The 17,208-nt window shown below is 44.6% G+C and overlaps 1 protein-coding gene across 4 annotated transcripts in view; it reads left to right on the forward strand.

Annotated features, from left to right (window-relative positions):
• LOC128685478 (uncharacterized) overlaps positions 1–17,208 on the forward strand; it is a 79,539-nt gene that overhangs the window by 41,910 nt on the left and 20,421 nt on the right. For 3 of the 4 annotated variants that reach the window (XM_070082956.1, XM_070082957.1, XM_070082958.1), the window contains exon 2: positions 14,656–15,034. The exons of the other annotated variant lie outside the window; for it this stretch is intronic. In XM_070082956.1, the coding sequence (XP_069939057.1) occupies positions 14,956–15,034 (79 nt within the window). In that variant the 5' untranslated portion in view covers positions 14,656–14,955. The remainder of the gene's footprint in view (positions 1–14,655; positions 15,035–17,208) is intronic. 4 annotated transcript variants of the gene reach the window in all.

Consider the following 17,208-nt stretch of genomic DNA (forward strand, 5'->3'; position numbering starts at 1 on the left):
GTTGTAGGTTTGTCAGTACTTCCGGCCCGGGTCTTCTCCAGACGGCGACCCGGCTCTAACATACAGAGGTAGAAATATATTATATGTAGGCGGAGAGTGAGGTGTGTGTGACGCATGGCGACCTGAAGAATGTCATGTTGGGATGAGGACGGGTAGACGATGAGATCATGTGACTCCTGGGTTGCTGGGTTGGTGCTGCTTGAGTATCGTGTATACTAATGTTTTAAGAAATTTTGTAGTTTAGTGTTACGTTCTATTATGTAGGTGACGGCGATTACCGAGGCTTCTAGTGTTCTGTTGTGTCACCGACATATATATATATATATATATATATATATATATATATATATATATATATATATATATATATATATATATATATATATATATCTACCTCTGTATGTTAGAAGTGATCAAGGTCACAGGACCGAAACGTTTTCTAATAAATATGTCATAGTGTCTGCCTACCTGTCTTTCTAAACCATCTTTATTGATGAAACGTTTCGCCCACACAGTAGGCTTCTTCAGTTAAATACAAAGGGAACAGTAGAAATGAAATAAAGATGATATAATCATTCCACCAACCTTGGACAAAAAGAATTTGCGGTGGTCAGTCCCTCAGCCTGGGGCTGAGGGACTGACCACCGTCGTTATAATTTTCTCTCTCTTATATGCGGGTTATTTGTGTATTACTCTAACCCAGCCTACCTTAACCTACCTGGAGGGTATTCCGGGGATCAACGCCCCCGCGGCCCGGTCCACGACCACTCCTCCCGGTGGATCAAGGCATGATTAACCAGGCTGTTACTGCTGGCCGCACGTAGTCCAGCGTACGAACCACGCAGCCCGGCTGAGCCAGCACCGACTTTAAAGTATCTGTCCTGCTCCCTCTTGAAGGCAGCCAGGGGCTTATAGGTGATTACCCTTATTCCTGGTGTGAGGTTGTTGATCAGTTTTGGGCCCCGGATTATGATATGTCTCTCTCGCCTGTGTTCCAGTGAGTACAAGTCAAGTGCTTCCAGGCGTTCCCAGTAGTTAAGGCGCTTGACAGAACTTGTAAGTGCCGTAAAGGTTCTCTGTACACCTTTGAACGGGGATGTTAATGTACAGCAGTATTCCAGCCTAGAGAGAACAAGTGATTTGAAAAGGTTCACCACTGGCTTGGCATCTCTTAAACGTTCTCATTATCCATCTTAACATTTTCTTTGCAGTTGTGATCGTGTCACTGTTGTGATCCTTGAAAGTGAGATCCTCAGACATTACCACTCCCAGGTCCCTCACCTTATTTTTTCGCTCTACTGTATGATCAGAGTTTGTAGTATACTCAGTTCTAATTATTATATCTCTAGATTTCCATAAGGGAGTAATTGGAATTTTTCTTCACTGATCATATTGTTTTCCGCTGCCCATTGGAAAACTTGGTTTATATCTTCTTGGAGGTTAACAGTGTCCTCAACACGACACTCTGGTGCAGATCCTAGTGTCCTCAACACGACACTCTGGTGCAGATCCTAGTGTCCTCAACACGACACTCTGGTGCAGATCCTAGTGTCCTCAACACGACACTCTGGTGCAGATCCTAGTGTCCTCAACACGACACTCTGGTGCAGATCCTAGTGTCCTCAACACGACACTCTGGTGCAGATCCTAGTGTCCTCGATTTTATTCCCGTTCACCTAAGAGACACCTGGGTACTACCTCTTTAATGGTGAGTCCACATTGTTATTCTAATAAAAAAGAAGCGCTGAATCCACTAGTGAGTGAGTGGAGAGAGGCAGCAGGTGTATCAGTCGACTCACGGTACATGTAGCAGCAGCAACAACCTGTTATACCACGGTGCTGCAGGTACCACACGGTGACTTCTTAGTAGTATTTCAGCGTGAACATAATAACACGCGAGTGCAGAAGTGTATATATATATATATATATATATATATATATATATATATATTATAAAGACACAGGAGTGGAGTGAGGTGAGTGAGGGCCGCCTCACTTCCTGCCGGAAATCGTGACACGAGGGGAAAAAATGTTCTTACCGTTTATTTACAACAGCAGGAGGAGTCAACTCATGACTAGGTGAACGTTACACCTGATGTGACCAATAATAAGCTGGAAAATAACTCTATAGCTATTTTTCCCCTTTAGTTCCCTTCGTTTATCACTAGTAAGTCAAGTTTGGCGTTACTTTTTAACTTGGTGGGAAAGTTATGAAAAGCTCTCAGGTCAAAACGTAAACACATGGTGATATGACCTGAGAAACTACTCATATGCCATGTTATTATGGCCTCATCAACTCTCACTAACTCTAATATAATCCATAAAACAGGTAACAATTTTGTAGAATCAGTTTTTACAATTACCCCAAATTTGTTATTTTTTTAGAAGGATGAAAAGCACGCAGTCACGAGGACAATACAAATAAATCTAAGCAACAAATTGCACTATTTGTTTATTTATTTATTGAGAATAAATCCTTTCACTGGAGATGTACCTTGATACTGGTCAATAAATCTTGCTCCAAGGATCAAGAGCTCCCCTCCCTTGCCTTAGATAACATTTGATTACTTCCTATCACCCTATTAAGGACCACTGATTAATACGATTCTCACTACATTAATGTTGCATAATACCGACACGTAGATGGGTACGTTATTTGGAGGAACTATTGAATAGTCTACCTGGAATATATAGAGCATGGGAAGATAGGAGAGGAGTAAAGTCTAACACAGAGAATGCCCAGTCTACAACAACTGACCCAAAAATAAGCAGATACACACTAGAAAAAACACGGGAAACAAAAACAACAGCTAGTTCAGTGCCCAGCCTTAGGGCTGACCCAGACCCAGCCCCCAGCCATTGTGAAAATCTGGATTCAGTTAAAGACTCCTCCACAGCTACCAATGCCATATCCCCTAGTACAGATGTAGTAGAGGAGCCCTCCTCTGGAGTAGACTCTTCTGCAACCATCACAGTCATAGCCCCAGCCCCATCCCCCAGCCCCAGTGCTGACCCAGACCCAGCCCCCAGCCTTACTGCCAGCCCAGACTCTCCTAGGGACACTACCCAAACCACCACAAAAACAGTAAATATACAACCATCATTGCACAAGACCGTGGCCCACAGTACAGATGTTGGAGAGGAGTCTCCTCCTTCTTCCTCTACTGGAGAAAGTAGATGGAATCCAGGACGGGGTGGCCCTGGCTTGGATACTGAGGATTATAGTGCAGTCCCAGAACCTGCAGAAATTGACAACACACCTCCCAACAATTCTCATCCAAAGGTGAATTTGTGCAAATATTATGCTTGGGGCATCTGTAAGCATGGAATAACAGGGGAAAAAAATGGGACATGCAACTTTGACCATCCCAAAAAATGTAGCGACCTCCTGTCTAAAGGAGTGTGTTGCTCTTCTTCCTGTACTTTCTTTCACCCAAAAATGTGCCACTCCTCGGTCCTCCAGAAGCAGTGTTACAACATCGAGTGCCCTGCATACCATCTAAAAGGGACCAGGAGGCACAGACCCCACAGGACAAACAATAGTAGCTACGACTACCCAACTCCAGGTGATTTTTTAGTGGCAGGAAACGAAAAAAGAAAATGGAAGGAAATAACAAAAATAGTCCACCACCTTGGAGCCTTGTTGGACTGGAGGCGCAGCCAGTGGCCACCCATGGCCCTCCAGAATTACAACTACTGATGCCAATAACAAAATCCCCCCAACAAACACAGAATACAACCTCGTTCATATTTGCTAATATACAGGGCCTTAAGCCATCCACCAACAACAAAATACCTTTTACCAGTGGACTTCTAGTGGAGTCTAATGCAATGTTTGCAGCCTTCACAGAGACTCACACAAAAGATCACTTTGACAGTGAAATATGGATAAGTGGTTACAACCTTTTTAGATGCGACAGAAAAAACAGGCAACAATGGGGGGTTGGCCTGTATGTCAAAGAGTCACTTATCTGCACGGAGTTGCTGAACACCACAAATGAGGTAGTTGAAGTTCTATCAATAAAGATCGAGAACCAAAACCTAGTCATTGTGGTTGTATACAAGCCACCAGATACAACCTCCCAACAGTTCAAGGAACAGCTACTGAAAATCGATTACTGTTTGGAAAACCTTCCAGCTCCATCCCCAAACATCTTACTGCTTGGTGATTTCAACCTAAGGCATACAAAATGGAAAAATGTAGCAAATAATGTTATAGCTGAAACAATCCCCGGAGGTAGCGCAGATGAAAGGTCACACACACACGAGCTACTAAGTGTCTGCGAAAAACACACCTTAAGCCAGCAGATAGTGGAGCCAACAAGACTAGAAAACACACTTGACCTTATCTTCACAAATAATGAGGACCTGATAAGAGACATAAGAATATCAAAAACAACTAATTCCGATCACAATCTAATCGAAGTCCAGACGTACATGCATAGGGGTCCTGAACAGCAGAATGCATGTACCGGTGAAGGTGTCTTCACAAAATACAATTTCAACAACAAGAACATCAACTGGGACCAGGTAAACCATGTCCTAAACGAAACATGTTGGGAAGATGTCTTAAATGACATGGACCCAAACCAGTGCCTTGAAAGGATCAACTTCCTGGTAGCCGAAGCATGTTCTAGGCATATTCCCCTAAGAAAGAAGAAGAGCAGGAGTAAACTGGAGAGAAAAAGACGCTCCCTCTACAGAAGACGACGAAGAGTCACTGAGCTCCTCAGGAGTGCTAGAATATCTGATACACGAAAGGAGGCGCTGACCAGGGAAGTGGAAACTATCGAACTTAAGCTAAATGACTCTTACAGGAACCAGGAGAGGCAGGAGGAGCTTAAAGCCATTAGTGAAATTGAAAGAAATTCCAAATATTTCTTTTCATATGCCAAAAACAAGGCAAATACCACATCTAGTATCGGGCCCTTACTCAGACAGGATGGGACTTACACAGACGACAACAAGGAAATGAGTGAAATCTTGAAATCCCAGTACGACTCTGTGTTTAGTGAACCACTAATCGGTCTGAGGATCGACGACCCAAATGATTTCTTCATGAATGAGCCTCAAAACTCCATAAATGTATGCCAGATTTCCGACATTACCCTAACTCCGATAGATTTCGAAAAAGCCATTGACAACATGCCTATGCACTCAGCCCCGGGCCCAGACTCGTGGAACTCTGTTTTCATTAAGAACTGCAAGAAACCCCTCTCGCGTGCCCTAAGTACACTATGGAGGAGGAGCTTGGACATGGGTGAAATTCCACAGTCACTTAAAACAACGGATATAGCCCCGCTCCATAAAGGTGGCAGCAAAGCATTAGCTAAGAACTATAGACCAATAGCTCTGACGTCCCACATCATAAAAATCTTTGAAAGAGTGCTAAGAAGCAGGATTGCAAATCACCTGGATTCCCAAAATCTGCACAATCCAGGGCAACATGGGTTCAGGGCAGGTCGCTCCTGCCTCTCACAACTACTGGATCACTATGACATGGCCTTGGATGCACTGGAAGAAAATCAGAATGCAGATGTAATATACACAGACTTTGCAAAAGCATTTGACAAATGCGATCATGGCGTAATAGCCCATAAAATACGTGCTAAAGGAATAACTGGGAAAGTGGGGAGATGGATCTTCAACTTCCTGACAAATCGAACACAAAGAGTAGTGGTCAACAGAGTTAAATCGGAGGTTGCCATAGTGAAGAGCTCTGTTCCACAAGGCACAGTACTCGCCCCCATCTTATTCCTTATCCTCATATCAGACATAAACAGAGATATACACCACAGCACCGTATCATCCTTTGCGGATGATACTAGGATCTGCATGAGGCTGTCATCTGCTGAGGACGCGGTTAACCTCCAAGAAGATATAAACAAAGTTTTCCAGTGGGCAACGGTAAACAATATGATGTTCAATGAGGACAAATTCCAACTACTCCGTTATGGAAAACTGGAGGAGATAATAACTAGAACAGAGTATACTACTGACTCCGGCCATACAATAGAGCGGAAAAATAATGTAAGGGACCTGGGAGTAGTAATGTCTGAGGATCTCACTTTCAAGGATCACAACAGTGCCACGATCGCACGTGCAAAGAAAATGATAGGATGGATAATGAGAACTTTCAAAACGAGAGATGCCAAGCCCATGATGATCCTTTTCAAATCACTTGTTCTCTCTAGGCTGGAATACTGCTGTACATTAACATCTCCATACAAAGCAGGTGAAATCGCAGATCTAGAGAGTGTACAGAGATCCTTTACTGCACGTATAAGTTCTGTCAAGCACCTTAACTACTGGGAACGCTTGAAAGCACTTGACTTGTACTCGTTGGAACGCAGGAGGGAGAGATATATCATAATCTACACTTGGAAAATCTTGGAAGGAATGGTCCCAAATCTGCACACAGAAATCACTCCCTACGAAAGTAAAAGACTGGGCAGGCGATGCAAAATGCCGCCAATAAAAAGTAGGGGCGCCATTGGTACACTAAGAGAAAACACCATAAGTGTCCGGGGCCCAAAACTGTTCAACAGCCTCCCATCAAGCATTAGGGGAATTGCCAATAACCCCCTGGCTGCCTTCAAGAGAGAGCTGGACAGATACCTAAAGTCAGTGCCGGATCAGCCGGGCTGTGGCTCGTACGTCGGACTGCGTGCGGCCAGCAGTAACAGCCTAGTTGATCAGGCCCTGATCCATCGGGAGGCCTGGTCGTGGACCGGGCCGCGGGGGCGTTGATCCCCGGAATAACCTCCAGGTAACCTCCAGGTATCTTTATAGACGAGACGTTTCACTTGCTCAGCAGGCTTCTTCAGTCAAAATACAACCCCCCTAAATTCCACCAATACAACATTTGTTTTTGCAAACATTCAGGGTCTAAAGCCGTCAAAAAACAACAAAATTCCTTACATCAAGGGACTGCTCACGGAGTCAAATGCAATATTTACAACATTCACAGAGACCCACATAAAGGATCATTATGACAACGAAATATGGATCCCAGGTTATAACCTATTCTCATGTGATAGACTAAACAGGCAACAAGGGGGCGGGGTTGGTCTGTACGTCACAGAGTCGCTCATTTGCTCAGAAACACTAAACACCTCAAATGATGTAGTTGAAGTTTTGGCAGTAAAGAGTGAAAACCAAAACCTTGTCATTTTGGTGGTACATAAGCCTTCAGATGCAACTTCCCAGCAGTTCCAAGAACAGCTTGAGAAAATTGACCACTGGAAAATCTCCCAACTCCTGCCCCAAACATCTTACTACTTGGAGATTTCAACCAGAGACACCTAAAATGGAGGATTATAGCAAACAATGTTTTAGTAGAGATCACCCCGGGAGGCAGCTCAGATGAAAATATACACACACACGAACTATTAAATCTCTGCACAAAATTCACCTTAAATCAGCAAATATTAGAGTCTACAAGACTAGATAATACGCTGGACCTCATCTTCACTAACAATGACGATCTGATACATAATATAACTGTATCAAAGACAATACACTCAGATCACAACATAATAGAGGTACAGACATATATGCACAGGGCCCTGGACCAGCAAAATGTGAAGTCATGAAGGTCTTTTCACGAAATTCAATTTCAATAACAAAAACAAACAAGGGGATCAAGTAAACCATGTCCTAAATGAAACAAGCTGGGAAGATATCCTAAACAACACGGATCCGAACATTTGCCTTGAAAAAATTAATTCTGTGGTTCTCGAGATCTGCTCAAGACACATTCCATTAAGAAAAAGAAAGAGAAGATGTAAACTAGAAAGAGAGAGACGTTCCTTATACAGACAAAGGAAAAGAGTCACAGAGCTGCTGAGTGGGGCCAATATATCTGAAATACGAAGGGAGGCACTAGTCAATAAAATTGCAAATATCGAACTTAAGCTGAAGAAATCTTACAGGAGACAAGAATCACAGGAGGAACTAAAAGCCATAAAGGAAAATGAAAAAAAAACTTCTTCTCTTATGCCAAATCTAAGGAAAAAACAACATCCAGTACTGGGCCCCGGCTTAGGCGGGATGGGACATACACAGATGACAGCCAAGAAATGAGTGAGACACCGAAGTCCCAATATGACTCAGTGCTCAGCGAGTCGCTGCCCAGACTAAGGGTCGATAATCCAAATGAATTCTTTATGAACGAAACCCAAAATTTGGTCATCCCAAAAATCTCGGATATTATTCTAACTCCACAAGACTTTGAAGAGGCAGTTAATGACATGCCCATGCACTCTGCCCCAGGCCCAGACTCGTGGAACTCCGTGTTCATCAAGAATTGCAAGAAGCCCCTATCACGTGCCTTCAGCATTTTATGGAGAGGGAGCATGGACACAGCGGTTATCCCACACACACTAAACACAACAGACATAGCCCCACTCCACAAAGGTGGCAGTAAAGCAATTGCAAAGAACTACAGACCGATAACACTGACACCCCATATCATAAAAATCTTTGAGAGAGTTCTAAGAAGCAAGATCGCCAACCATCTAGTTACCCAACAATTGCACAACCCAGGGCAACATGGTTTAGAGCAGGTCGCTCCTGCCTCTCCCAGCTATTGGACCACTATGACAATTTCCTGGATGCTGTAGAGGGTAAACAAAATACAGATTTAGTATACACAGACTTTGCAAAAGCTTTCGACAAGTTTGGCCATGATGTAATAGCACACAAAATGCGTGATAAGGGAATAACGGGGAAAAGTTGATAGATGGATCTACAACTTCCTGACAAATAGAACACAAAGAGTAATAGTAAACAGAGTATAGTTCCAGGCAGCCATGGTAACAAGCTTTTTACCACAAGGCACAGTACTCGCTCCCATTCTATTCCTCATCCTCATTTCTGACATAGACAGAGATGTAAGCCATAGCTCCGTGTCTTCCTTTGCGGATGACACCCGGATTAACATGACAGTGACCTCCATCGAAGACACAGCGAGACTCCAAGCGGACATCATCCAAATCTTCGAATGGGCCACTCAAAACAATATGAAGTTCAACGAGGAGAAATTTCAACTACTCAGATATGGGAAACTTGAAGAAATTAAAAATGTGTCAGGGTATACAACAAATTCTAACCATACAATAGAGCGGGAAAGTATTGTGAAGGACCTTGGAGTGATAATGTCAGAGGATCTCCTCTTCAAAGACCACAACAATGTATCGACCTCATCTGCTAGGAAAATGATAGTATGGATAATGAAAACCTTCAAAACTAGGGACGCCAAGCCCATAATGATTCTCTTCAAATCGCTTGTGCTCTCTAGGCTGGAATACTGCTGTACACTAACGGCCTCCTTCAAGGCTGGCGACGTTGCAGACCTGGAGAGTGTACAAAGAACTTTCACGGCACACATAAGTATGATGAGGCACCTAAACTACTGGGAAGGGTTGAAGGTCCTTGATCTGCATTCCCTGGAACGAAGGCGAGAGAGATACATGATAATATACACTTGGGAGGTCCTGGAGGGATTGGTACCAAACCTGCACACGAAAATCACTCCCTATCAAAGCAAAAGACTTGGCAGGAGATGCAGCATTACCCCGATGAAAAGCAGGGGCGCAACGAGTACACTGAGAGACAACACAATAAGTGTCCGGGGTCCAAGACTGTTCAATTGCCTCCCAGCATACATAAGGGGGATTACCAATAGACCCCTGGCTGTCTTCAAGAGGGCACTGGACAGGTACCTAAAGTCAGTACCTGACTAACCGGGCTGTGGTTCGTACGTCAGCTTGCGTGCTGCCAGTAGTAACAGTCTGGTTGATCAGACCCTGATCCACCATGAGGCCTGGTCTCAGACCGGGCCGCGGGCGCGTTGATCCCCGAAACCCTCTCCAGGTAAACTCCAGGTAATAGCAGAAGTCGATGAGATGTAGATAAGAGGTGGTCAGTCCCTCAGCTTGACGAAGAAGAATGTTTGAGGTGGTCAGTCCCTCACCCTTGTGAAGAAGAATATTTGAGGTGGTCAGTCCCTTAACCTAGTGAAGATGAATGTTTGAGGTAGTCAGTCCCTCAGCCTTGAGAAGAAGAATGTTTGAGGTGGTCAGTCCCTTAACCTAGTGAAGAAGAATGTCTGAGGTAGGCAGTCCCTCAACCTTGAGAAGAATGTCTGAAGTAATCAGTCCCTCGTCAACTTTAATGTGAGATCACTTCCAGAGTTTTCAAAGCTGGAAGGTATGACAATGACTGGGTGGCTATACTGCCATCTTTACTAATTTAACCTCGCCTAGATCTTCAACCATCCGAGTATAAGATCGTTAGGTTATGTTAGGTAAGGTTCGTCAGCAAGCAGAACAAGTGTTTCCTGACGCGGGTCTTAGTCAGATGATGACCCGCTGTTAGAGCTTTTGGTCATCTGACCGAGGCCTTCCGCTGGCTTACCGGTCCGCCCCTTTAAAAATTATAGTCATAGTTATAACCAACATATTGATGTGTAAAAGCAATAATAACTCACAATATTCAAACACTTCCATTTATCAGATAAAGAATTGTCATTTGAACTGCACTCGTTAAGAGTGTCACAGGTGTTGACATCACTGGCTCAAGACAGCAGTGGTGGTGCTCAGCGCTCACACAAGGTAGCCTCGTACTAAGAACATAAGAATGGAGGAACACTGCAGAAGGCCTACTGGCTCATACAAGGCAGGTTCTTATTATGATTAAGATACATGTGCTCCAGACCATGGAGTTAAGGGACTGACCACCTCAGATACTGTTTCTCCAAGGTTGATGGACTGATTACATAATCTTTATTTCATTACTACTGCTCCCTTATATATGACTGAAGAAGTCTACTGTGTAGGTGAAACGTTCCATCAATAAAGATACCCAACTGCTGCACATGTGTCTTAATCTTCAACTTGTCGGTATTTTATACCATTTTCAAGAATATCACCTTTGTTTACGCCCTTCATCCACTTACACACGTCGATGATATCTGGTGTCATTCTACGTCTCTCCAGAGACTGGAGATTCCTACATCCAAGTCTGTCTTCATACGGGAGATTCCTTATACAGTAAATCATAGTCATTCTTCTTTGCATGCTCTCTAATGAGTCTATATCCATCCTGTAGTAAGGAGACCAAAACTGAGCGGCATAATCTAAGTGATGTCTCACTAGTGATGTATAAAGATGTAAAATAACTTTTGGACTTCTGTTACTTACACTTCTTGAAATAAATCCTAGTAATTTGTTAGCCTTGTTGCGTACACTTAGGCACTGTTATCTTGGCTCTAGATTTCTGCTTACTATGACTCCCAAATCTTTTTCACACTGTGTGATCAAGTTCTACTTCATCTAGTTTAACTTCGAGTGTTACTTTCATTCCCAAGGACCAGGACTTTACACTTGTCCACATTAATCTTCGTCTGCCACTTTTCAGACCAAGACATTAATTTGTCCAAATCCTCCTGGAGTTCATTGGTCTCCTCAGAATCAGTCATTCGGCCTATCTTATGTTACTACACTGTACTAGATAAATAGATGCTAGGAGAGCATTCACTTGTTTTTCCTCATCACAGAATGGCTGGTTAATGAGGTGTGAAGCCTATGGACTAAGCTAGACTCATTAAGGCTGCTCGTAACATCTTCACCGCAATTCAACAAAACTTTAATTAAAATGGTATAAAATACCGACAGGTTGTTAGGTAATACACATATGCAACAGTTAGGTATCTTTATTGTGAAACGTTTCGCCTACACATATTGTTTCATACTATGGAACAATGCTCTTCTCCAGACTGAGGGACTGACCACCTCAAAACTTTAAGGGTGATGGACTGATTACATCGTCTTCAAGTATCTTCTGCTTCTATCAACTTTTCTGTACTTGACTGAAGAAGCCTACTGTGTAGGCGAAACGTTTCACAATAAAGATACCTAACTGTTGCATATGTGTCTTACCTAACAAAACTTTAATTATTAAAACAAGGATTAATTTTATGTAAACTCTCAGTGTATATATACACTGAGAGAAGTGCATCTCTCAGTGTATATATACACTGAAAGAAGTGCATCTCTCAGTGTATATATTCTGTCACAGATACTTCTACCTAAGCATGTCAGTATCCGTCAATATGACCAACACTGTAAACCACAATTGTAGATAGTTATTTTATGAACTATCTACATCACTGGTGTAAATATGAGGAACTATGTATACAAGTGGTTAAGATAGTTTCTCATAATTATGAGGAACTATCTGCACCAGTGATGAGGAACTATCTGCACCAATGGTGAAGATAGTTCCTCACAGTTATGAGGAACTATCTATACCAGTGGTGAAGATAGTTCCTCACAGTTATGAGGAACTATCTATTCAGTGGTGAAGATAGTTCCTCATAACTGTGAGGAACTATCTATACCAGTGGTGAAGATAGTTCCTCACAGTTATGAGGAACTATCTATACCAGTGGTGAAGATAGTTCCTCACAGTTATGAGGAACTATCTATTCAGTGGTGAAGATAGTTCCTCATAACTGTGAGGAACTATCTATACCAGTGGTGAAGATAGTTCCTCATAACTGTGAGGAACTATCTATACTAGTGGTGAAGATAGTTCCTCACAGTTATGAGGAACTATCCTCACTGACTACAGAGGAATGGGTGTAGTGTATGTTATGAGGAGCAGAGAGGAACTGCTTGACAAGTGGCGTTATATGTTGTTGTGGTGGGGAGGACGAGTGAAGGTTAGCCGGATGTTGACTCCTGCAACCACACCACCACAACCACACCACAACCACACCACCACTATCCACACCACCACCATCCAAACCCCCACCCTCTTCCTGCCTCCCCCCATCCCATTGCCTTGTAAACCTGTCCCACCTGCTCTTCCATGTGTACAGACTGCATCGTTCGTGGGTTAAGTGAACAGTATTCGGCACAAGTGGTGGGGATATTTCCCCTTTCGTCAAAGTTTCAGAGCAGTGTGACCCCTTCAGCGGAGGTTGCACTGCACCTACATTCCCTTCAACGGCACAATGGCTTTTTATCTGCAACCCTAAGCAACTAATTTCTACCCAAGGCCTACTTTACAGGTGGTAGACCTACTCTGCAGGCCTAGGTCTTTGCAGAGTAGGTTTAGGAATTACCTTGTAAGTTATATTAATTTATAACTGATCACTGCTCGTAGTTCAAAATCATTCATACGAAAGCAAAAATACTAGGCAAACGTTACAGCATTCCCTCAATGTCAAGCAGAGAGGCCCCGAGTACGCTAAGAGAAAACACAAAGAATATCCGGGGCCCAAGACTGTTCAACAGCCTCACATCATACATAAGGGGGATTACCACTAGACCCCTGGCTGTCTTCAAGACCCCTGGCTGTCTTCAAGACCCCTGGCTGTCTTCAAGACCCCTGGCTGTCTTCAAGACCCCTGGCTGTCTTCAAGAAGGCACTGGACAGGCACCTAAAGTCAGTACCTGACCAGCCGGGCTGTGGTTCGTACGTCGGGTTGCGTGTGGCCAGCAGTAACACCCTAATTGATCAGGCCCTGATCCACCGGGAGGCCTGGTCATGGACAGGGCCGCGGGGGCGTTGACCCCCGGAACAGCCTCCAGGTAATGACTGGAAAACTGTAAGATTATGTCAGTCAACACTGAAGGAATTTCCATATCGCTGGACCAGCACTCTACTGCTGCTGCTGCTGCTGCTGCTGCTGCTGCTACTGCTGCTGCTGCTGCTGCTGCTGCTACTGCTGCTGCTACTGCTGCTGCTGCTGCTGCTGCTGCTGCTACTGCTGCTGCTGCTGCTGCTGCTGCTGCTGCTACTGCTGCTGCTGCTGCTGCTGCTGCTGCTACTGCTGCTGCTGCTGCTGCTGCTGCTGCTGCTACTGCTGCTGCTGCTGCTGCTGCTGCTGCTACTGCTGCTGCTACTGCTGCTGCTGCTGCTGCTGCTGCTGCTGCTGCTGCTGCTGCTACTGCTGCTGCTGCTACTGCTGCTGCTGCTGCTGCTGCTGCTGCTGCTGCTGCTGCTACTGCTGCTGCTGCTGCTGCTGCTGCTGCTGCTGCTGCTACTGCTGCTGCTGCTGCTGCTGCTGCTGCTGCTGCTGCTGCTGCTGCTGCTACTGCTGCTGCTGCTACTGCTGCTGCTGCTGCTGCTGCTGCTACTGCTGCTGCAGCTGCTACTGCTGCTGCTGCTGCTGCTGCTGCTGCTGCTGCTGCTGCTGCTACTGCTGCTGCTGCTGCTGCTGCTGCTACTGCTGCTGCTACTGCTGCTGCTGCTGCTGCTGCTGCTGCTGCTGCTACTGCTGCTGCACTTACTTCATAATAATATTGTGTTAATGACGTATTAGTTATATATAATAACGTAACAACGTTGTGTTAATGACATATTAACGTCGTTATAACGTCCAGGTCAGAGCTTCAAATCGTCATGCTTGACGGAGGGTTCTTACAGTAGCTACAGTAATACATTGTTGTGTATATTCTCTGTCTCACTTTCTCTTATATATATACACTGGTAACACATATCAGTAATCTCGTTTTGATTTTCTTTTGCACACACCCAGGTGTGTGCACCCAGGTGTGTGCACCCAGGTGTGTGTACGTACACGTGTTGTGTGCACACGTTATCAAGGTAGTGTACACTGACTCACTTTCATTGCCTTGACAGAGTAATGGTGAGTGTTGAGCAGCAACTCCAGAGCTGTTGAACCCGAGCAACACCAACGTCATCAACAACAGCCACTGGAACAGCACAACAGCCCCGTCAACAATAGCAACAACAGCAGAAGCAGCACCAACAACAACAACGGCAACAACAGCCACACTTATAAATAAATAATTGACAGCTTCACCACCAACGAGAGGAGTAGCACCATCAACAGCACCACCACTAACACCACCAACAGCACCGCCACTAACATCACCAACAGCACCACCATCAGCAACGACAGCAAGAATAACAGCAACAATGCAAGGATGGGTGACCCTGACGTGGTTGCTGTTGTTGTTGCAGGTGTTGACCTGCCATGGTCTTGGTGGCTACCCAGGTACTTTCTACTTTCCACCGTCACTGCCAGTTCACTGCCATTCTGTTTAACTTACTCTCAAACTACTGCCCCTGTATCATAATAGCGATGTAATCAAAGTAATTATGTATTAGTTGCTATAATTACGTTAATTATTGCACAAATTAGGCCCATAATATATATATATATATATATTTTTTAGCGCGTCGTACAGGCTATAAGCAGCAGTAAATTTCATCAAAAGGGAAAATATCTCAACTATTTAGGCGGAGAAATGAGTTGCTGGGTTCCTAGGTTGTCGTGCCTGAGAAAGTGTCCCGATCACTTCCCGGCTGAGCTATTTTTCTTTTTTTACCACTTAGGCGCTCACTTACTGAGTGGTGTGAGCCGAGTGTTCTTACCAGTGGTACAGAGCTCAGGACCAGCCACCACCAGGACCACGGTTCGATTCTCTCACCCCCCAACCCCCCGGTCCATCTTAAATCAAATTCAGTATAACGTTAAGTGCAACGAACAGCGGGTCACGACGATGATTATGAGGGGGAAAATGATAACCAAATAACAGAAAAAGACAGAGAGGAGGAGAGAGAGAGAGAGAGAGAGAGAGAGAGAGAGAGAGAGAGAGAGAGAGAGAGAGAGAGAGAGAGACAGAGAGAGAGAGAGAGAGAGAGAGAGAGAGAGAGACAGAGAGGAGGAGGAGGAGGAGGAGGAGGAGGAGGAGGGAGAGAGGGAGAGAGAGAGAGAGAGAGAGAAAGAGAGAGAGAAAGAGAGAGAGAAAGAGAGAGAGAGAGAGAGAGAGAGAGAGAGAGAGAGAGAGAGAGAGAGAGAGAGAGACTTAAAACAATTCATTCTTCAAACTAGCAATAAATGTATTGGGTAATGGAGCGATTAAGTTAATTATGTACTTAGATACTTACTGGGAGGGAGGGAGGGGGGGGAGGGGGAGAGGGAGGGGAGGGGGAGGGGGAGGGGGAGGGGGGGGGAGGGAGGGGGGAGGGGGGGAGGGAGTAACTCTTCTCACAGTAATAATTTACAACATTACTCCAAGAGATACACTGTATGCCAGGAAGAAAGCAGCACTTACAGCTGATATAAAAAAAAAATAAGTGTAATTCCTCTTGGTGACTGACCTTGTAATGTCCTCCTTGAGAGTACACACAGCCTGGCGGGTCCACCACGAACCTTCACGCCACTGTCAGGCTGAGAGCCCCTCATGATGAAGGAACAAGGCATTCTCTGTGCTTGGCAGATGTTACTAGCCAGGTAGTGTGGTGGCAGTGTTGACGTGTGAGATTACAAGGCGGTCATGCGGGTCAGAACTTCCCACCACGGTGAGATGACCCCAGTGTTGAGGTGACCCTTGTCAGGTACTTTATACAAGGTCGTGTCACTCTTACACCCTCCTCCCTCAGTTTAGTTAGTTTAATATCTTTATTATGCACACCATACCCATCCTGTGGGTGGTAGTCAAAAGATTACAGAGGTACATAACGGGTCCAGGGACTGGACCCCAAAGTTATGATAGCTGAACTAGTTACAAAGGTAATGAACTCCAGGTAGATCTGGTCACAATCATGGCAAGTTACAGAGGTAATGAATCAGCTTCACTCCTATACATGGTTACAGTCATGAACAAATTACAAAGTAATGAGCCACTGATACGTCCACACCTGGTCACAATTGTAATGAGTTATAAATACAAATATTAAGTGGGTCATACACCCACACTAGCGCGCGCGCACACATACACACACGAGGGCGCACGCACAGACACATGCACACGAGCGTACAAATATATGCATACACACAAGCACGCACACACACACACACACACACACACACACACACACACACACACACACACACACACACACACACACACACACACACACATGGTAATGCATTATTTACAGCTAGCAAAGTCAGGGTATTTCTCCAGAATGGTCTGCAATATACCACTGTGGACAAAATACTTTGCCATTTCTTGAACATTTCTGAGTGAGTTGTTTCTAAATTCATAATATGATCACACTCCAGTACATAATGACGCAGGGTGTGACAATAGTCCATCTGGAAAAGTTTACATTTCGTTTGGTCTACATCTGGTGGTGGTGATTTAACCTGCCAAAGATCTTGTAACCCAGCCGGAGCCGGGCGGTAGTGACATCCAAGAGTCGGCTTACTTTGTTGGATGT

Source organism: Cherax quadricarinatus, chromosome 8, assembly GCF_038502225.1.
Source record: "Cherax quadricarinatus isolate ZL_2023a chromosome 8, ASM3850222v1, whole genome shotgun sequence".
Lineage (NCBI taxonomy): Eukaryota > Metazoa > Arthropoda > Malacostraca > Decapoda > Parastacidae > Cherax > Cherax quadricarinatus.